The 21,067-nt window shown below is 34.0% G+C and overlaps 2 protein-coding genes, 1 long non-coding RNA gene and 1 pseudogene across 7 annotated transcripts; 1 reads left to right on the top strand and 3 right to left on the bottom strand.

Annotated features, from left to right (window-relative positions):
• The first annotated feature begins 2,180 nt into the window (after positions 1-2,180).
• LOC146952055 (putative E3 ubiquitin-protein ligase RHG1A) lies at positions 2,181-8,466 on the top strand. Its single transcript, XM_085757814.1, has 6 exons — positions 2,181-2,424; positions 3,917-5,713; positions 5,951-6,001; positions 7,573-7,671; positions 7,766-7,909; positions 8,011-8,466. Exons 2-6 carry the CDS (start codon positions 4,004-4,006, stop codon positions 8,140-8,142), a joined length of 2,136 nt encoding a protein of 711 aa, XP_085613940.1. The 5' UTR covers positions 2,181-2,424; positions 3,917-4,003; the 3' UTR covers positions 8,143-8,466.
• A 4,109-nt stretch (positions 8,467-12,575) lies between these two features.
• On the bottom strand, positions 12,576-13,167 carry LOC146952054 (non-classical arabinogalactan protein 30-like; annotated as a pseudogene). Its single transcript, XR_015033331.1, has one exon. The product of XR_015033331.1 is annotated as a non-classical arabinogalactan protein 30-like (transcript).
• Positions 12,576-17,336, bottom strand: LOC146952053 (uncharacterized). Of its 4 annotated transcripts, none has more exons than XR_015033323.1 (8): positions 16,735-17,336; positions 16,521-16,595; positions 16,183-16,352; positions 15,409-15,447; positions 15,121-15,296; positions 14,965-15,016; positions 14,589-14,739; positions 12,576-13,188 (listed from the first exon to the last, which is right to left on the bottom strand). XR_015033323.1 is itself a non-coding variant. In XM_085757796.1 (8 exons), the coding sequence occupies exons 4-8, from the start codon at positions 15,430-15,432 to the stop codon at positions 13,168-13,170; spliced, it is 354 nt and encodes a 117-aa protein (XP_085613922.1). In that variant the 5' UTR covers positions 15,433-15,447; positions 16,183-16,352; positions 16,521-16,595; positions 16,735-17,336; the 3' UTR covers positions 12,576-13,167. The 4 variants fall into 4 exon arrangements, 3 of the variants coding, with proteins under 3 accessions (XP_085613922.1, XP_085613926.1, XP_085613931.1); XM_085757796.1 differs by having other exon boundaries at positions 14,589-14,669; XM_085757800.1 differs by having other exon boundaries at positions 14,589-14,669; positions 15,121-15,186.
• Positions 17,337-18,678: 1,342 nt separating this feature from the next.
• LOC146952052 (uncharacterized) lies at positions 18,679-19,832 on the bottom strand. The gene is made up of 5 exons (XR_015033339.1): positions 19,684-19,832; positions 19,390-19,601; positions 19,189-19,229; positions 19,014-19,086; positions 18,679-18,817 (listed from the first exon to the last, which is right to left on the bottom strand). It is a non-coding gene; the product is annotated as an uncharacterized LOC146952052 (long non-coding RNA).
• Positions 19,833-21,067: the final 1,235 nt, after the last annotated feature.

Genomic DNA, 21,067 nt, shown 5'->3' with positions numbered 1-21,067 from the left:
TTATTGAGCAAAAATCATAGTTTAAAGGCGTGAAACTGGTAGGCCCATGCCCCATTATGCATGATAATTGGCTTGGAAATGAAAATGGGCCTAAGCCTGAAAATGGGTTGCGCTAGGGGAATTCGTCGGGGAGAAGAGAGAAGGAGAGATGAATTGGAATACACTAAAATGTATTACATGTATGACAAACTTTTCTCTCCAACATATGTTGAAGTGAACTCATACACTTTTTTTGTTTCCCGTAGATTATATTACGTCGGAGATGATACTATTTGAGGTGTGTCTCACATTAAATCCGGGAACCTCTCTTAGTCAGGGAATCTAATCCCTTCCACACCCTTGTTCCTGTTCTTTAGATTTAGGATCTTGAATGCTTGCGTGCATTTGGTATGTTATGTTTTGCATGTGTTTGAAGGCTGTAGCTTTGTTTCTTACCTTTCATTTGAATTTTGTTTGACTCAAATTTGATACCTAGAACTGTAGATAAGCCAACCATAGTCTATGCAGTACAAGTGTAGCATCTAAGTTTCCAACACCACCAAGAACATCTCAATCAGACCTCTTAGCTCAGGATACAACAAAAATAACATGGACAGACAAAGTTGTTGTGTGATTTGTGTTGTAATTCGTTTTGAGCCGATTATTTTGATACCGAGTGATCCGTTATTAGAAGAGGACCGCAATCCTTAGGCTTAATGTAGTCAGTAAAACTGAATTCTAAACTCCACATAAGTTTAGAGGTTGTTCCTATGAATTAATCAAACAAGAAAAACAATCTGTGAATTCTAGGAAATTCTATTAAGGTAAGGGGTACAAGGAATGTGAATGAGGAATATGAGTGTCCCAAGACCCCTATACTTTGCGTGGTAACATTATTAGCGTGTTTCCTATAAAATTGTTTTGTTTAGATTAATCTGTACATTTAGATGATTATTTTTGCGAAATCAAAAATATTTTGGTCTCCTCATATGTGTGAGATATTATATATTAAATGCTGTTGCTTTTTGATGAGTTTTACTATGTGAAAATAATTTTGAAATGCTTGTAGGACGAATATGTTTTAACTAGAAATTAAAATTTTGAGTAAAACAACCCCAGTGTGTGTTTTTTCTTGAACTCCAGGATCAATTCTCATATACGAGTTAGCTATTTCAATAAAAATAAGTTAAAAAATTTTAGTACATGTTTGGATGCTCATTCAGATTTTTCCCTTAACCGTTGTTGTGCTGTAAATTATGCTCGTTCTGGAATATCATGCACGTTTTAGTATTCTGACCTCGCTTAAAATGGATCCACATGCATTTCATCATAGTTTTAGGATTTTATATGCATGAGTCATGTTGATTTGTTGTTCTTATGTCTTGTTGGACATAGATGAATATTGTTAGTCACGATGAGCATGTTATGCACATTGCTTATCCTTGTTCCTTCACTCTATACACGATTTGAGTTTATGATGACTAACCATTTATGTGGCTATACATACCCAACCCAATGTGATATGCATAGATGATGAATTGTAGGTGTTGGGGATATAGATGCCAAATGTAATAACTCATTAGATTAAATATGAGTGGAGAGCATAAAATTGTATTGTTACGAATGATTATTCGTTGGTTGATTGACTATCAACTATCATTCCTAATTTTAAAGGAATGAATGTTTATTCATATATTTTTTCTTTTAAACCGATCTTAATGTCAACTTTATCTTCTTTTTTTCCCTCTTCACAACTACCTCTCATATCATGCTACACATATAATGAAGTGTTTATATGACATTTTTTACTTGATAAACTTTGATATAGTCACTTCAAAACTTATTAAACATTACCACCAATCCAATAAGGCATATAACAAACTCCAAGCCCATTTAGACTTGGTAGTCACATTTAACCGACGGTTGATTCAGCTGTCAGTTCATTCTTCATTGGTTGATTATGTGCCGGCTAATTGTGATGCAACTGAAACTATTGTGTTAGTATAAAAGATCCAAAAAGCTCATGAAATGTCAAAGCAATGACTTTTGCTTATGTTGTGTCTCCACCTCCAAAACCAAAGCAATGACTTTTGCACACACTCTCTCTCTCTCTCTAATCTCTCTCATCACAATTGGGTTGTTTTTGTAAATTGAAGATTACTACCCTCTTTAATCTCTCCTCACATTTTTCATTTTTTCCTATCTCATTTTTTTCAATTCATTATTTTCTTCCTCTTCCTCTTCCTCCACAACAACAACACCACCACCCTCTCTTCTTCTTTTTTCCATTTTCCCTTTCATTTCTCACTATTTTTTCCTTCATCAGGTGTTGAAATAGGACAGAAAGACAATAAAAAAACATCATGGGTTTTGGTTCTTTCCTTGTTTTTTCAGTTACTCTTCCATTGATTTTCTCATAGATCTACCTTCTTCCATTTTCATCTGGTAAGCTTCTTTCACTTTTTCATCCTTTGATCACTCTATGTTTTGCTTAGATTCAAAAGCTATTAAAGTTTGAATTTTTATGGGTTTTTTATTTTAATTTTTAAATTTTACAATTCTGGGTTTGTTTGGAAGAACATTTTCAGCTTTTTTTTTCACAAAAAATTTATGGATTTTGTTTTTTTACGATTATTTTAACCTTATCATTGATAAAGTCTAGTTTTTGTTTTGTGGGTCTAGAATTGTTTAATCCATGATGGTTTTGGATTGGTTTATACCCAATTTGGTGATGCTATAGTTATTCTGATTTTGGCAAAAACCTATGTTTTTGTTTTCTTTGTTTTGTTGATTACTGTAAAAAGGAGTTGACTTTATGTTTTATTGTTTATGGGTATTTTTTATTTTTATAGTTTGTGTTGAAATTATTTTTGATGATGATGAATTGACAATGCTGCATTAGTGGTTTTTGTACTGCAGGGTTATATAGGATTGACTGGTAATGGTGATTTTGATGTTTGGAAATGCTTTCATGTTCATTTCCATCACGAACTTTGTGCTTATGATGAAGCTTATCTGCATTGATTATTTTGTTATGTTCAAGTATGTTGATTTTGGGCCTGTTTGGATAAATAACTTATTTGCGGCTTATAGCATAAGCACCTATCATGATAAGCGCTTATGTATAAGTTTAAGCTATTTTTATAAGCTATATTAGAGAACTTATGAAAATCAGCTGAAAAAGACTTATGAAATTGTCATAAGCGGTTTTCATAAGTTCTCCCAAACAGTCTCGCAAAACTTACGCAAGTAGATAAGCTCAAATAAGCCAATCCAAAGAGGTCATTTGTTATCTTGTGTTATCATGTAGAAGTAGAATTTGTGCTGTCAACACAAGCTACTTTGTTCTTGATTACTTGTGTTGATCATAATTTTTTTTTATATGAGGCTTGACTGATAATGGTGATTGTGATGTTTGGAAATGCTTTCATGTTATCAATCATGAACTTTGTACCTATAATGAAGCTTAGTTACATTGACTTTTTTTATGGATATGATTTTGTTGAGTTGAAGTATGTTTATTTTGTTATCTTGCGTTATTAAGTTGAAGTAGAATATGTGTTGTCAACACAAGCTACTTTGTTCGTGATTACTTTTGTTGATATGCAACAATTTTTAATGAGGCTTGATTGATAATGGTGATTGTAATATTTGGAAATGCTTTCATGTTCTCCATCACGAGCTTTGTGCTTATGATGAAGTTTAGCTACATTGATTATCTTGATGGATATGGTTGTATTAAGTTGAAGTATGTTGATTTTGTTATCTTGTGTGATGATGTAGAAGTAGAATTAGTGCTTGTTGACATACCAATATTTAACCTGGTTTCCCCGATGATCACTATTTATTATGACAGAGCATTTTAGTGATAGTGAGTTCTTTAACCTGTGTCCACTTTCAATGCTTGCTAATCACTGTTGTGTGTTTTGTTGGACAGGTCAACTAAACTTTTGTGCATTGTTTCATTGAGGAAATTGTTTCGGATATAAAACTGTATTGAGTTGGGAAACATATACATTTCTCAATGCAAGGGCAGAGAGGCACAATTGGTTCCTCGTCTGAAACCTTCGAGTTTGATTGTGGATCTACATCAAGTACTGCTGCAGTTGATCAGCACATTTTTTGGAATAATATGCACACTCCTGCCGAAAATCGGATACCCGAATTTATGCTTTCCCCAAGTGAGATGAACCCGCCTCATGGGAATTCTCTAAACCATGAATGGCAGAACTTGAGCGGATGGAGCTTAGGAGAGCCAAGTTCCAGTAATACACAGAACGAAGTTAACAACAATGAGCTGAAAAGGGAGTTAGGGTTATCACCTCCGATAAATGGTGGTGCTATAGCTGGTCCAAGACTAGAAGAAAGGCACTTCGAACCAACAAATGCATTTTCATTGGATGATGTCAATACAGGTCCTATGTATATGTGCAGCCCCAATTCTCATTTGGTGCCACAAAATCTCAATTTAAATGCCAGTTTAACAGATAATGGCATCGATAATAGCTATCATGTGGAAGTTGAACATCCCAACGTGCACAAATCCAGTGGTCCTCTAAATGAGCATATTCCACCTCCGATTACTTCTGGTTCTTTTTTGCTTCCTTCTGGTGGAAGTAACAGCATTTATCTCGGGGATACCGATGGTCGGCCAGGTTGTTCTCTAGACACCCGCCGTGTATCTTGTAAACGAAAGGCAGTTGAAGGAAATGGTGGACAATCTTCAGACGGTGGAAGTTCTAGCTATAGTCAGCATACAGTTGGCAGTGCTTGGAATACTCTTCCTACTCAGGATTATGCAGGGAACAATTTTAACCAATCTGCACCGGCAGAACAGGTGAATGCAAGACTTGGCCTGAGTGTCGGGGACGGATCTTCTGAAACCATACCTGGGTCAACTGTTGCAGGAAGCTCGGAAAGCTTCCACAGAAATTTTCGTTTGAGGATAAATCCTTCAAGCCAACAAATCCAACAAATTTCTCTTCCTCCAACCACATTCTCAAATGGGAGTGTGATCAGAAACTCTAGTGTTCCTTCATCTGCTCCAATATTGCAAAGGTACCACCCTATCAATAATCCTCTGGACTTGAGGTCAGTACAACCAGTAAATGTGATGCATCCTCAAAGCGAGCCTCTTCTGGTTCATGTTCCTGCGTTACCGAGGAGTGCGCAATCCATCAGGTGGAGTGGTGGTTCTAGCTCAACAAACAACCATTCATCAAATTCAGTTTTAGGCTTAGATAGGGATAATCAACCACATGAGGAAGCAGGCTCAAGAGCTATGGCTAGAAACATTTTAGATCACCCATTGTTTGTACCTGCAAATGTAAGAAATGCGGCTCGAAATCCAACTAGGTCTTCGAGCAGTGCAAACTTAAGTATTCCAGGAAATGTTGCTTCGTCATCAAGAACTGCGCCAAATCCCCCAGCTATGAATCCATCATCTGTCTCGGCGTGGGTTTCTCGTCCTAATCCTCAGCAGTATCCTCGTAGGTTATCTGAATATGTCCGTCGGTCCTTGTTTTCTCCCGGTTCTGAAGGTGGAAGTTCAAGCAATAACTATCCTTCCTTGCGTGGTCCTTCTACTTCGTCAGAATCAAGAAATCTGCCATCTGGGACCAACCCTGGATCATCTCCATGGTTGGAGAGGTCAGCTGATAGTGAATTTGGAATTCCCTATTCCTTACGATCGTTGGCTGCTGCTGGTGAAGGAAGTAGTAGACTTGTATCCGAGGTCTGTTTTTAATCTCTTATCTCTTTCATTTCAATACTATTGTAGTGGTAATTGGTAAATGTTCAGAAAATATTGTTTTTTTTTAATCTTATATGTTGATAATTTAACTTGTATTTTTTGTTTGAGCCAATAATCTTTTGCTTCCTCCTCAAGATATTTTCCTTTTCGTTGATATATCTGTATTTTTATGAGCAATAACTGTTCTCTTGGAGTTGACATTCTTTATATTTTGTGCAGCTCCGCAATGTGTTGGGCATCATGCGTAGGGGTGGGAACCTGCGGTTTGAGGTTAGTTTTATTTTAAATTAACGGTGTATGTTGACCAATGCACTGATTACTAGTAAAACTTTCTTGAAATTCAGTGTCTTAAAATTGGTTCAGTTCTCATTCAGTTATAAAACAAACAATACGTTTACATGACCTGTTTAGCTGTAAGTGATGAATTGTTAAGTGCCCTCCTATGACTTATATATTTGTAATTCTGCTCAAACTTGCACTTATTTATTTAGAGACTATTCCTAAATAGAGCTTATAAAACCTTAGAAGTCATCACCTTTACTAGTGACCAATGCACTGATCACTAGTAAAGCTTTCTTGAAATTCAATGTCTTAAAATTGGTTCAGTTCTAATTAAGTTATAAAACAAAATATGTTTACATGATCTGTTTAGCTGTAAGTGATGAATTGTTGGGGGCCCCCTATGACTTATATATTTGTAATTCTGCTCAAACTTGCACTTATATATTTAGAGACTATTCCTAAATAGAGCTTATAAAATTTTAGAAGTCATCACCTTACGAGTTGGTTTTGTAGGGTTGAATTAGGGCTTACTCAAATTCTAAGATGGTGTCAAAGTTCATCCTAGAGTCGTTAATTGGCCACCGTATAGAAAAATCCAGAAGTGTTGGGTGTGAGGGAGCATTGAGAAAAACATTCAAGTCCTATATTGACCAGAGATAATGCCTATATAGAGCTTACAGTCTTACAGAGCTGAGGCACTCGTCACCTTGGCAGTCATTTTTTCTATTTTGTTCTCATCGTTGGCTCTTTCCTTTTATCTTCCGTTGAAGTTTTGTTCTGTTCTCATCTAACCTGTTGATCAAACGTTACCAAAGACTATTGTTGTGAGTTCCACATTGGATGAGATATTGTCTGAAAATGTATTTAAGAGTGGGAGACATCCATCACCTTACAAACCGGTTTTGTAGGGTTAAATTTAACCCAAGTTTAAGATGGTATCATAACCTATCCATGAGTTGTTGGGTCACCTGCTATTGGGCCACTTGAGCCACGCTCTAGATATTTTGTCATGGGTGTGAGAAGGTGTATTGGACTGTTGAGAGTCCCTTATTAGATCAAACATGACTTTAAATTATGTTTATAAGTAGAAGATATCAATCACATTATAAGCCAGTCTTGAATTAGGTCCAACCCAAATTTTAAGAACTATTATCATTAAGATGTAAGAATGATATAATCCAGATTTGAAGCATTTGAGGGGTCCAGAGCTTCTTGTTCTTCATTTGAATATTGGAGTTTAGCTTGGGGTCATAGGTGTTTGTTCGCCTTTGCTGCGAGGATTGCTCTGCTCTAGTTTCATTAATAATTAACAATACTACTTTCTCCCTTATTTTGATAGGAACTATTCTTATACAAGTATATGATGGTATGTTGGGTTTTTTTAAGTTTCGGTGCCGGGAGTCTTGTGTTTGGCCGCCCTCAATCAGCTTGTTCCATGGTTGAAAACACTAAAAATAATTGTGTTCATTATCTTGTTTAGGCTGTGTGCGACCTACTTGACTTTTATACTTATACTACTAAGATATTGTTTTAAGACATGCGTTTTGATTTTGTGATAGGATGTTATGATTCTCGACCATTCAATGTTTGCTGGGATTGCTGATATGCATGATAGGCACAGGGATATGCGGCTTGATGTTGATAACATGTCTTATGAGGTAAACCTAGTTTCAACATTTGGATCCATGTGTTTATGGAAATTTATAAACACTATGAAAATCCCTGATTGTGCAATACTTTTGAATCTAATAGGAGCTATTGGCTCTGGAAGAACGCATCGGAAATGTCAGCACAGGATTGAATGAGGAGACCATTATGAAACATTTGAAACAGAAGAAATACTCAGTTGATGGATTGGGTTCTCAGAGTGAGACAGAACCCTGCTGTGTTTGTCAGGTAAACCATGATTTTTTCTGTTTTCTGTCATTTGCATGCATGTGATGTGCACAACTGCACATGGGATCTTGTTCTTACCACATGAATTATATGATGCACAGGAGGAGTTTAAAAATGAAGATGATATTGGATCGTTGGATTGCGGGCATGATTATCACATCGACTGTATTAAACAGTGGCTAACGCATAAGAATATCTGTCCAATTTGTAAGACAACAGGCTTGGCAACATGAGGCTTGTGACTCATATTCTATTCTATCTTATTATAAGATAAGATGAACACATAGAGGTCAAGAAAACTGGCACAATTAGTCAGGAAAATTCTGCTTAATTGAAGTTGAAGTTTCTGGTGCCTTCGTTACTTATTAAATGGCCCTTAAGATTTAGCCAAATTTTCTTTATTATCATTTTTTGTTTTATTTGGGGAAACCAATTATCTCCCGGTTAAGGTGAAACATGAGATGATTGGTGTTGGATGAAGGAATATTTCTAAACTCTAGCTGATAAAGATTGTTTTACATTTGGGAAATTTTTATACATTGCTATATTTGCACTTATTGGTTTCATCCCTGTTATGATTGTTGATATGTGGGATATAACTTTGAAAGGTATAATAGAGATTAAAATGGTCTAGGGGCTATTTTTCAAACATCCCACATTTCTAAAAAATTTTATGGTGTGTTTCTAGGCTGTATAATATTTACATTTTGCTGGATGTGTACATTTGAAATCATTTCACGGGTAGGAAAGGTTTATGCCAATAGTTTAAGGTGATTGCTCAATAAGCTCCTCAAATTGCCCAATCCATCAGTTCTTACCTCCCTTTGCTTATGACTGTTTTTTGTGAGTAAAACTGCATCGAGTCGTAACCCTTGATGGTTATTTTTCTAAAATTATGAGCAATTGGTGGGGCTTATTGAGCAAAAATCATAGTTTAAAGGCGTGAAACTGGTAGGCCCATGCCCCATTATGCATGATAATTGGCTTGGAAATGAAAATGGGCCTAAGCCTGAAAATGGGTTGCGCTAGGGGAATTCGTCGGGGAGAAGAGAGAAGGAGAGATGAATTGGAATACACTAAAATGTATTACATGTATGACAAACTTTTCTCTCCAACATATGTTGAAGTGAACTCATACACTTTTTTTGTTTCCCGTAGATTATATTACGTCGGAGATGATACTATTTGAGGTGTGTCTCACATTAAATCCGGGAACCTCTCTTAGTCAGGGAATCTAATCCCTTCCACACCCTTGTTCCTGTTCTTTAGATTTAGGATCTTGAATGCTTGCGTGCATTTGGTATGTTATGTTTTGCATGTGTTTGAAGGCTGTAGCTTTGTTTCTTACCTTTCATTTGAATTTTGTTTGACTCAAATTTGATACCTAGAACTGTAGATAAGCCAACCATAGTCTATGCAGTACAAGTGTAGCATCTAAGTTTCCAACACCACCAAGAACATCTCAATCAGACCTCTTAGCTCAGGATACAACAAAAATAACATGGACAGACAAAGTTGTTGTGTGATTTGTGTTGTAATTCGTTTTGAGCCGATTATTTTGATACCGAGTGATCCGTTATTAGAAGAGGACCGCAATCCTTAGGCTTAATGTAGTCAGTAAAACTGAATTCTAAACTCCACATAAGTTTAGAGGTTGTTCCTATGAATTAATCAAACAAGAAAAACAATCTGTGAATTCTAGGAAATTCTATTAAGGTAAGGGGTACAAGGAATGTGAATGAGGAATATGAGTGTCCCAAGACCCCTATACTTTGCGTGGTAACATTATTAGCGTGTTTCCTATAAAATTGTTTTGTTTAGATTAATCTGTACATTTAGATGATTATTTTTGCGAAATCAAAAATATTTTGGTCTCCTCATATGTGTGAGATATTATATATTAAATGCTGTTGCTTTTTGATGAGTTTTACTATGTGAAAATAATTTTGAAATGCTTGTAGGACGAATATGTTTTAACTAGAAATTAAAATTTTGAGTAAAACAACCCCAGTGTGTGTTTTTTCTTGAACTCCAGGATCAATTCTCATATACGAGTTAGCTATTTCAATAAAAATAAGTTAAAAAATTTTAGTACATGTTTGGATGCTCATTCAGATTTTTCCCTTAACCGTTGTTGTGCTGTAAATTATGCTCGTTCTGGAATATCATGCACGTTTTAGTATTCTGACCTCGCTTAAAATGGATCCACATGCATTTCATCATAGTTTTAGGATTTTATATGCATGAGTCATGTTGATTTGTTGTTCTTATGTCTTGTTGGACATAGATGAATATTGTTAGTCACGATGAGCATGTTATGCACATTGCTTATCCTTGTTCCTTCACTCTATACACGATTTGAGTTTATGATGACTAACCATTTATGTGGCTATACATACCCAACCCAATGTGATATGCATAGATGATGAATTGTAGGTGTTGGGGATATAGATGCCAAATGTAATAACTCATTAGATTAAATATGAGTGGAGAGCATAAAATTGTATTGTTACGAATGATTATTCGTTGGTTGATTGACTATCAACTATCATTCCTAATTTTAAAGGAATGAATGTTTATTCATATATTTTTTCTTTTAAACCGATCTTAATGTCAACTTTATCTTCTTTTTTTCCCTCTTCACAACTACCTCTCATATCATGCTACACATATAATGAAGTGTTTATATGACATTTTTTACTTGATAAACTTTGATATAGTCACTTCAAAACTTATTAAACATTACCACCAATCCAATAAGGCATATAACAAACTCCAAGCCCATTTAGACTTGGTAGTCACATTTAACCGACGGTTGATTCAGCTGTCAGTTCATTCTTCATTGGTTGATTATGTGCCGGCTAATTGTGATGCAACTGAAACTATTGTGTTAGTATAAAAGATCCAAAAAGCTCATGAAATGTCAAAGGATCTTTTACAAAAAATTATTGGGAGATCAAATTAAGCTCATTTATAGCCCATGACACATAATCTAGTTAAATTGGTATGATGTTGTTGACTTAGATCTTAAAATTTAGTTCTCTCATAGTCTCAAATTCGATTTTCTCCGTTTCTTATCTTCATTGGCTAATGCCTTCTTACAAAAAATTGGCCATGGCACATTTCTTGTGAATCTTAACAACCCATGTCCTAAGAAGACCTAAAGTTACCTAACCAAAATTGGGAGTCATGAACCCTAGCAAAACTTGAGCCCCAAAAAAGGGAAGTCTAGCAAAGAAAAACAGAGGTTAGGTGTTTTATTTTCTATGGGAAAATTAAGAGCAACACAACACGGTACCAAAAGTTGCCTCGGGAATGTCACATTTTGGCTCTATAATAAATTGGTCTTGCTGGTCGTTTTTGGTTGGATAAGACTGTGATGATTACTATGACGTCTTTGACTTTATTCTTTATTTTTTTCCTTTTTCCATTTTCATTTTTCAACTAGTTACAAACCCGTGCTTCGCACGGGGGTTAGCTACTTTTTTGACAAAATATTATATCGGACGGATAGATTGCGAAATGACAGATAATTATAAAGCATAACACAATATTTAGAGTACTCCTGCATCACGGGTTAGAAGATGAAATGTTCAAAACGGCTTATCACGAGTAACAAATGAAAACGTTAAGGACTTTTTTTTGTAGAGAGAGATACAAAGCAAGTTGCAGTGAAGACAACAATTGAGAAGGCTAAACGTGCATTGGAAAAGTAGCAAGGGTTGAATAACGCATCTTGTAAAAAAATTGTTCCAAAGCAAAAATGAGCAAATTAAGGAATATTGCACAGACATTAAAAATATTAATCAAAGCCTCACTAAGTCTTGATTCATGAAATAGTTAAAAACTCGTGCTTCATACGGGTTAAATATCGTGTTTTTGAAAGATTTTGTTATACACGAAAATTGAGCAAATTAAGGGAAATAGCGCATTCAATGAATTACACCTTAATGAATTAAGGGAAATAATGCCTATGTTCTTAAATAAGTTGTACAAATTCGATTCAAAATTGTTGTGACACATTGTTGTAATATAGATAATGGATTACACCTAAATTCAACAACATAACCAAGCTGCTCTTTTGTCCTGTTTCAAGATGCATACTGGAAATTTCAGCCCCAAACAAACAAAAAGTCAAGAGACAAAAAAGAAAGATGAAGAAGAAACAACAATCTCAACCTAATAGAAAGAAATGCTGCAAATAAATGGTTTCATTGAATTTAAAGGTTTCATTGAATTTAAAACATATTCTCTTTTCTTAAAAAATGAATAGTTACATTCCCGTGCTTCGCACAGGGGTTAGCTACTTTTTTGACAAAATATTATATCGGACGGATAGATTGCGAAATGACAGATAATTATAAACCATAACACAATATTTAAGGTGGATTTGTTTTTCGCAAGGTTCGATCTAGAAACCTCACTTGAGAATATCTTGTACACATTTGGGCATTGCATACCTAGTGTAGTGCCATTAAGCCAACCCATTAGGGTAGGAACAAAGTGTTTGCTGAGTGCCAATTCTAATTCTAAGCAGAATTGTGTTGATTTGGTGTCTAATAGAATGAGTGGTTTCATTTCATTACTGTTGTTTTCTTTTTTGATTATATGAATTTAATTATCGGCATTAACATGACAATTTGTGAATCAATATACCAAAAAAATAACAAAAGATACAATTTAAAATTGAAAACTTATATTAATACAAAGACAAATCATAGCAACAGCATAATAATAGTCAATGAATCTCAAAATGGTTGATGGAGGGTAATTCATAATGGTTTGAGGCATTAGTAGTGAGTCTTTGAGCAATCCGGAGGATGGAAAGCCAAGGGACCAGCTGTATATATAACAGCCTCATACCTACTTCCGCGCAATCTCTTGTTCTCATAACGAAGTGGAGATCCATTCAAATCGTAATTAACATTCGCTAGAACACTGCAACTTTCAAGAGGAGACCAAACAGGCTTCACGAAGCAAGAGTGAAGTGGATGATCTATTATATAATGCTGCATCTTGAATCCTTCTAGTTGTGCATAGAGGTAACCATTTTTGTCTGTCTGAAAAACCTTGTAGTAACTAACATGACCTTTGTGTGTTTTGCAGGTGATGCTTACTTTAGCTGAAGGAATTGGCTTGGCTCCATTTAGAGATCAGGTTCCAGAATGGTCACAGGTTTGACAGAAGACTGTAGTTTCCACAACCACATCTATTTTCTTCTCTGTTGTATATGGAACAGCTTCAGTAGCATCAAAATATCAAACATAGAGTATAAGCCCCTGATCATCAAAAATTAAAGAAAAACTGAAAAATTAGTTACTGTCAATGTGGTGCTCATGATATAATATAAAGTACACTTTTAATAAATTTCGCCTAAGGCCTCAAAAGTCTTAGGCATGTCACCGCATGTACAAAGTTAATAGAGATTAAACCAATCTTCACTTATTGCATAAAAAGAGTAATTTGAGTAAATTAAAATTTAACTTTTAGTATAAACATCGAAATCAAGATTTCATTCAGAACAACAAAGAAATCAAGATTTCCTTGAGAACAACAAAAATTCGTACAAATATTTTTTATTCATCTAATTTACACTGTATCCCAATCAACTTCATCTACTCTATATCATCAATCCAAAGTATATCCCAAAAAACTATCAATGAAGAGCAAGCTAAACCTGTTGAAGGTGGTAGATTTCTAAGGACTTTCTTTGAAAGTTCATTCACTTAAGAGTTAAAGCAGATATTTTTACTATATGAATGAAAGAAAGTTTAACATAATGTTAGAGATGTGTGAACCAAATTCAGAAAAAGTAGCTATCAGTTCACCATTAGCTATCAATTGACTTCAAGTAGGCAGAAATATACATTTCAGATGCTACATACCACCACTACTGGTCTATATGCTCATGGTATACAAGGATTTTCAATTCTGATTATAAGAGTATCATGTGTGTGACATATTTTGTCCGCTATATGCAGTGCTGCTGTATAATTCTACTTAGTTAAAAACAATGAAAGAACTGTATTACTCTGCAATCAGAATTATACATCCATTATAAGGATTCGTGCCACAATTTTTGTTATACATTCCATGTCTTGAAATATATCAGAGTTCATAAGAATGTAGGCACTAAAATATATAATTTTGATATAGTTTGGAATAAAAAGAAGAATGAGCAATGAGTGATAAATTGGATTACTGCCTTGGTATCCAGCATACAAAGCAAAGCTAGGAAACTGTTATAAGGCCAACTTTTGATAAATTTAAACCGATGGTGTCTATACAAAGTGTTTACCTATAAGCAGGCGATGAAACTATATGTAAAAATAACCCTAGAGCATACTAAAAAAGCATACTAAAAAGAAACTACATTGTAACAAAATTGCAACCAAATGTCCACTGGATGAAATATATGGATTACTTAGGTGTGAAGAAATCAATGACACGCATATATAAACAAAGCGGTTATCAGTTCTACATGTCACGCCAAACACATATATGACACACATAATTGCTTCATTGAAAAATACATGAAAACTTCACATTCATATATGCTTGATCAAAACAAAGAATGTTCAAGTATAGACATTTTACCAATGCGATTTCAAATTCAACCATAAACCTGATGTTAGATAAAAAGGATTGAGGTTCTCAGTGGCAAAACATATTAACTTACAGATGTGAATTCATATTCAACCATATATGTCTTCAAATTCCAGATGTCCTTTCCAACAAAAGCAATATCATCACCAATATGCTGAGATGGTGGAAACACAGAGCATAGACAGATGAGTGCATAATGTGAAAATATACAAAAATTGGATATTCTGCACACAACAATAAAAGAAGACTATTTTTAGGGAACAAAACAATGAATCTTGTGTTTAACTCTAAATAAAAGAACCAACATATTGTAAACCGAATGAGCTGGTAAAATGAAGTTATATAGTATTGTAAAAAAACACCATTAAAATCATTAAAGAGGCACACCTAAGATCATCTACAAAGAAACAAAATGCAACGAAATAAACCAAAAAATAATAGAAGCTAACCTGGATATGTAAGTTGCCCTCATAACACAACCCACTCATATAATCTCGCAACCTGCAAAAATGATGTAAAGAAATCAGGAAAATGAAGGAAGATAGCCAAAGCAAGACATTTTACAACCACATCTAAACTCATAAATATCACCTTTGAAATTTTACCATAGTTTCAACTTCTTCAGGTCATAATGTAGAGTCCACATCAGCAACAAAGGAAGATTCAACACTCTGTACACATGAACAATCAGACCTATTTGACTTGACAATAACTTCATGTTCAGGGAAACCAAGTCAGCCAAATTGTAGTCATTTATTAAGAAAGCAATGGAAATAAAAACCTGCATCATGAAAATAAAGAAAAGTTAAGACCTAAAATGGAAGAGAAAAAAACACAACTCAAATCAAAGAAGTTCTAATAGAGTGTTCTTAAGTTTTTGTTTATTCAAAGACCTTATAACCATTAAGACTCTTCATGATGTTTCTTTGTCTCTGCAACATAACATACACATTGATGAAAAGATAGACATAAACTTGGAAAAACAGCTTCTCAAGCCGATTCATATAACTCAAGTTTTGGATTACCTAAAGTCAACCATGTACCTTAAAATTCTGTGACAGAACAGCTGTGTTTAAATAGCAACTGGGACATATAGGCAAATTATAAAATTATGAAATTAAACATGAAGAAACTACTGTAAGTCCTCTTTCAAACGCAACTGGTCCCACTCGAAAAGGAGTTTCCAAGCTTAAGATATTAACTTTCTAAGCTGACTGACGCAACATAACTTGTAAAATCGAACAGCTCAATTCATAAAATCACTATAAATCACATAACCAATATAAAAATATAAGACTTGACAGTATTAAAGTAGTAAAAGTAAGCTTTCCAATCTAATTGGTTTCGCAACCACCAGATTCATATTTATGCAGGCATATATCAACTGTGTGTACAATTATAGGACATAACAAATTTTAGAGAATAGAGATACATTTGAAATTATACTCTTTGAAAAATGAAAGCATGAATTATATCACAGGTATGTTACAATCATAATTTTCACTTTTATATTATCTAGTACTAATCATAATTAAGCATGTTCAACTGTTTTGCATACAAACAAAACATCATCAATTTTATCACAATCATAATTAAGCATGCTCAATAATCAAACCCTTTAAGAAAAAACAAATGCCAAATGTGTAAATGTGTAAATAATAGTAAACCTCATGTGTAAATGTTCTGACAGGTATGCCAAATGCCCTAGCCAATCCAAAATCTGCAAGCCTTACTGAATTAGTGCGACTATCAACAAATTCTGTGGTTTCAAGTCTCAATGAAGAACTCTATGTGAATGACAATAAGCAACTCCACAGAGCATTTGATAAAGGAACATCTGCAAAAGGATTAGAGAATTCAAACTCCAAATTAACTGGCCAAGTTCACAAAAATTAGCAGCTCTATTTTTAGCAGCTCACACAAAAATTCGCATAACTTTTTTAAAAACAGAATCTAGATGACTAACAGTATAGAGACTAATCCCTATACTATGTGGAATACTTACCTTACACGAAGAGTTTCCCATATTGCTTCATCACTCATGCTTTCTTCATCCCCTGGCATTAGAGCTTTACACATTCTGCACATATAACAAACATGAACGACCCGTGAGTGAGAAATGGGAGGGAGGGAGGGAGGGGAGTAATGTTCTTTGTCTCACAATTCATTCATAAACACATTTTACCCAAGGTAAGGCTCTAAGCTAAAAAGGAACTCACCATGACTTATTCTGAACACTCTCAATAGATTATGCTCCAATTCAAAGCTCTTGCCATTGCTATCCCTTCAGCCCTCTTCTCTTCTCTTGCTCTTAAAACCATAGCTCCAGACATATGCTTCAATCCTTGTCATTTCAATCCGGGCGGTGCACCAAATATTTCAACATGAACATTCCAACTACATTAGAGCAGATTTTTTATTCAACAACTGAAACTTGTAACTCAGTTTTCTCCATCATAACATAATTGAATTAAGCAATTCCAAAGCCTATTTCAAGTTAATTTCTGTCTTCTTTCTACTGGTATAAGTCCTATTCCAAACTGGTGTATGAACATAGAGATATGACAGAACATTCCAACAACAACAGTTCAGATTTTTACTTCAGTAGCACAAACTTCTAACTCAATTTTCTCAGTCATAGAATAACAAAATTAAGTTCTTCCAGAGCCTATTTCGTGTTAAATTTTGTCTATTTTCCAATGGTTCAATTTTCCCTCAAAAATGATGCCAGCACAAATATTTATGACCATTTTTCTAACAGTAGGTCTATACAAATTTTAACCAACATTTCTTAAAATTCCACCATAACCAACTAACAAATCCTTCTCTATCAATTGGTTTGTAATTGCATTCCTCTAACAAAATCACACAACCAAATCAACCAAATAATTTTTTAAAATTCCAAAACTCAAAAGAATAACTAAAAGTCTTGTTCCATGCCAGAAACTCCTCCACCACAAACCAAAAATTATCAACAGAAAGCATGAACAAAGGATTTTCCATACACAACTCACTAAAAACGTACACAATCTAAGGTTCCTTTCAGATCAACAATATGCTCAATGTAATTCAAATGCTTCTCAAAGATTCATTGCATAGAAAATCTGCATTGATGCTATACCAGAAAAGTACTTCTACACACAAGATTACAGAGTGAAAATGCATTTCTTTAACAAATTCTTTTTAACAAATCAACCAATTTTTTTTTTCAAATTCCAAAACTCAGTTGAATAGCTAAAAGTCTTGCTCATTGTCATTGAATTGCCTTAACATTAACCACAAAACCACAAAATCAAAGTACGTTAACGACACAAACATGATTAGCACAAAACATGAGATGTGACATTGTAACTTTTGTAAGGCTTATAAATAACCATCAGTATCAATTAGATTTTAATAAGTCAAGTTCACAGTTGCTAGTAGTCCCCTGAGTTTGGTAAGTCACATTCAAACTCATAAGATTCAAATTCATTTCAACACCAAAGCAAAGCTTTTAACAACACTGCCAAATTTGAACCATCATACGCATAAGAAAGGCAACAAATCTTTAATACCATTCCCAGAAATAAATAAATCAATACCATTTGCAAAACTTTCAATAACATCACCAAATTTTAACCATCATAGACACAAGAATGGCATCAAATCTTTGTCATCATTCCCTTATCAACTCAACAATATAGCAGACAACTTAAGCATTATTACCTATTATATATTTAGAGAAGTTAGAACCACCAAAAGTATCCTCTATGAGCTGTACATAATCCAAAGAGTATCAAAATTATTGTTTCAGTTGTAAAATGTAGAAAGGAGGAAATTAGTTGCACTGTAGAAGGTAAGGAAAACATAGAAAAGATCTTCCCCAACCAAAACTAAATAAACCTTTGAAGAATACCATATATAATGAAAGACAATCAATGATAAAATTTTGTTTCAAAGCAAATTTCAAGTCACACCAAAGAGAGGAGTGAATCAACCAAATTTTAACTCACATGATTTCTTGACGATGGCTCCTAAAGCAGAACATAGTTGGCATTTATTGTATGTAATCAACCAAATTTTCTGAAATATAAGTTTTTATCATAAAGTAATCATAACCATAGGTTTATAGTTGGAATTATCTTGCCTCCTAGCATAAGCAATTGTAGGCAGAGTTGAAGGGTTGATCTTTTCAGTCATTGCTCGTGGATTTGCTGGAACTTCAATAACCTCACAGTGACCCCAGAATCTGCACCTTGTATCACATTTTGATGGCCTTGATCCTATCTGCTTCCTCACTATCACCTTGTTATCACCTAATGTCTGCACAAATCACATAAATTAAATTACATAGATATCTCTCAGAATTGTAAAATTCATGGGATGGGAATAGTTGCTGCATTTCTACTTCAGTTTGGTTAAAAAATCAATGTATAATTTACACATTTCCATTTATGAGTCATGAGAACTTATTGTGAAGAAAAAATATAAATAAGTGTAAAATTTCTGAATTCTTTACAAAGAATAATTTCAATCAGCAGCTTGTAAGACCCCTCTTCAATAAAGGGCCAACCTTGGTTTCCTTCATAAACCTGAAAAAACAAATAAAATCAAAACTTTTTTTCAATGTAAAGCAAAACAATGGAAAAATCAAAACTTTTTTATTCAAAGTATTTGAAGAAAAGAAAACTAACATCAAGAAGCTCCTCAACAGTTTCTCTAACCCTCTTCATACCTACACAATCAAAATCACAGAATTAAATCAAAAAATTAACAATTCAATTGATCAATTATTAACAACAACATTAACAACATAATTAACAATTTGATTAACAATATTGAATTGAATGTATATGAAGATGACCCAGAAAGTGAAAAGGGAAAAAAATTCATACTTTATGAATTTCCAACGAAAATTATGCTGAGAAAACAACAACTTGAGTAGAAAAAGGGGAGAATTTCATCTTCTATTCTCTCTCAGGTTCAACCACCGTACCCATAAACCCCATTAACCAAACTTCCAACTTCCATGAATCAAGCCATATTTATTCATTTCTTTTCATCTCTTTTAGTTGATAGAAGGTGGAATTCCAGCAAAGAATGAATCCTAAAACTCAAATTGGAAAAGAAAAAAAAACCTGAAAAAGCCAAATTGAAGAAATAAGCTTGAATTTGAGCTAACATCTTACCAGGATTAAGTTTCCAAGCTTGCATGTTGATTTGGAATGGATTTGGTTGATGAATTTGGTAGGAATTGGAAGAAAGGGGGAGGCCGAGAGAGAAGTAGAGAGAGGGAGGAGAGTTTTGTTTCTAGGGAATTTCTAGAGAGAGGAAGAGCAGAGAAAATGAGAGAAAAAATTGTGGTTTGGCATATATATAATCCTTAGGTAAAATTACCAGTTTGTCCTTCCTTACCATTTTCTAAATGACCAAAATGCCCCTCAGAAGGACAAAATGGTAAAATCAACGGGCATTAATTTTTATATTTAGTTTAGTAGATAGGCTTAACCATTTTTCTTTTTTTCCTTCATAATCTGAAAGAACAAATATTGATGAACACGTCAAGAAACAATAAAACAAAACTATATCTGACACTGCAATAAATAAATCAGTTTTCTCTAGAAGCAAATTGTATCCCATAGCAGAAAACCAATGAACATTTTTCTTCAAAATAAATATGCATTCATATTTTTATAGTATTATTTTTACTTTATCGCTTCACACAATAATTGAGCCATGCCTTCATAAAAGATAATAAGAAAATATTATATATAAGATATTAGCATATTTTCAATAATGTTTATGTAACCAAAAAAAAAAAATCAATAATGTTACGCCTACCATTTTTAAGACAATGTTTAACTTTGGTCCATTGTAAAATGTCAATTTATCATAGAATTATATTTTGTTCAATAGCTCGAGTACACTTTGGTTTCCTGTTAATCACTTTGAAAATAATTAAACTATAATTCTCAATTCATGATACGTTGATTATTTACACCTCCTCCACCAATCACATGTAATATAGACTCATACATACTTGTATTTTATTTCATTTTCATATATATAATTCAATGAGTTAAAAGGTGATGCACTTTCAATGTAAATTTATTTTACTCTCATAACTAGTTGTCAACCCGTGCTTCGCACGGGATGGATTGCTTTTTTTCGGATAATTTTGTTGGCAAACACATATTTGTTAATACGCTTAAAAGTAAACTGATTCGAAATTTAGGATATATAAAACTGGCAAACACAAATATATAAAACCTTCTAAGCTAAGAAAGGATATATAAAACATTCTAAGCTAAGAAAGGATATTTTTAGATATCGGTAGTTGTCCGGTCGTACCCAAACAGTTAGATTCCAGAGGAAAATGCACCTAAGATCAAATATTTCGAGCCAGCTTCCGTGGAAAATTACAATTTTGCAGATTTGACCCAATTTTCCTGCATGAAACATGTCAAAATTCATCCAAAAACAGTCCCCAAACAGCCCAAACCAGTTTAATCATCATTACCTACAAAACTATTCGGATTGAGCAGCATTTTCGTTCGCCAGCCTTCGATATCC

This window comes from Medicago sativa, chromosome 1 (assembly GCF_051527215.1).
Source record: "Medicago sativa cultivar Bolivia chromosome 1, Bolivia_mono, whole genome shotgun sequence".
NCBI classification, from domain to species: domain Eukaryota; kingdom Viridiplantae; phylum Streptophyta; class Magnoliopsida; order Fabales; family Fabaceae; genus Medicago; species Medicago sativa.
Note: the sequence above shows the minus strand (reverse complement) of the source record. Positions and strands in the feature narration are given on the sequence as shown.

Bases quoted from the DNA above. Each gene is read 5' to 3' on its own strand.
- LOC146952053 (XM_085757796.1), bottom strand. From the start codon at position 15,432: ATGAAGAGTCTTAATGGTTATAAG. The intron at 15,017-15,120 runs GTAAAATTTCAA...TCATTTTTGCAG, and splicing joins CTGAAGAAGTTGAAACTATG to GTTGCGAGATTATATGAGTG. The intron at 14,670-14,964 runs GTTAGCTTCTAT...CCACCATCTCAG, and splicing joins AGGGCAACTTACATATCCAG to CATATTGGTGATGATATTGC.
- LOC146952055 (XM_085757814.1), top strand. From the start codon at position 4,004: ATGCAAGGGCAGAGAGGCACAATTGGTTCCTCGTCTGAAACCTTCGAG. The intron at 5,714-5,950 runs GTCTGTTTTTAA...TATTTTGTGCAG, and splicing joins GTAGTAGACTTGTATCCGAG to CTCCGCAATGTGTTGGGCAT. The intron at 6,002-7,572 runs GTTAGTTTTATT...ATTTTGTGATAG, and splicing joins GTGGGAACCTGCGGTTTGAG to GATGTTATGATTCTCGACCA.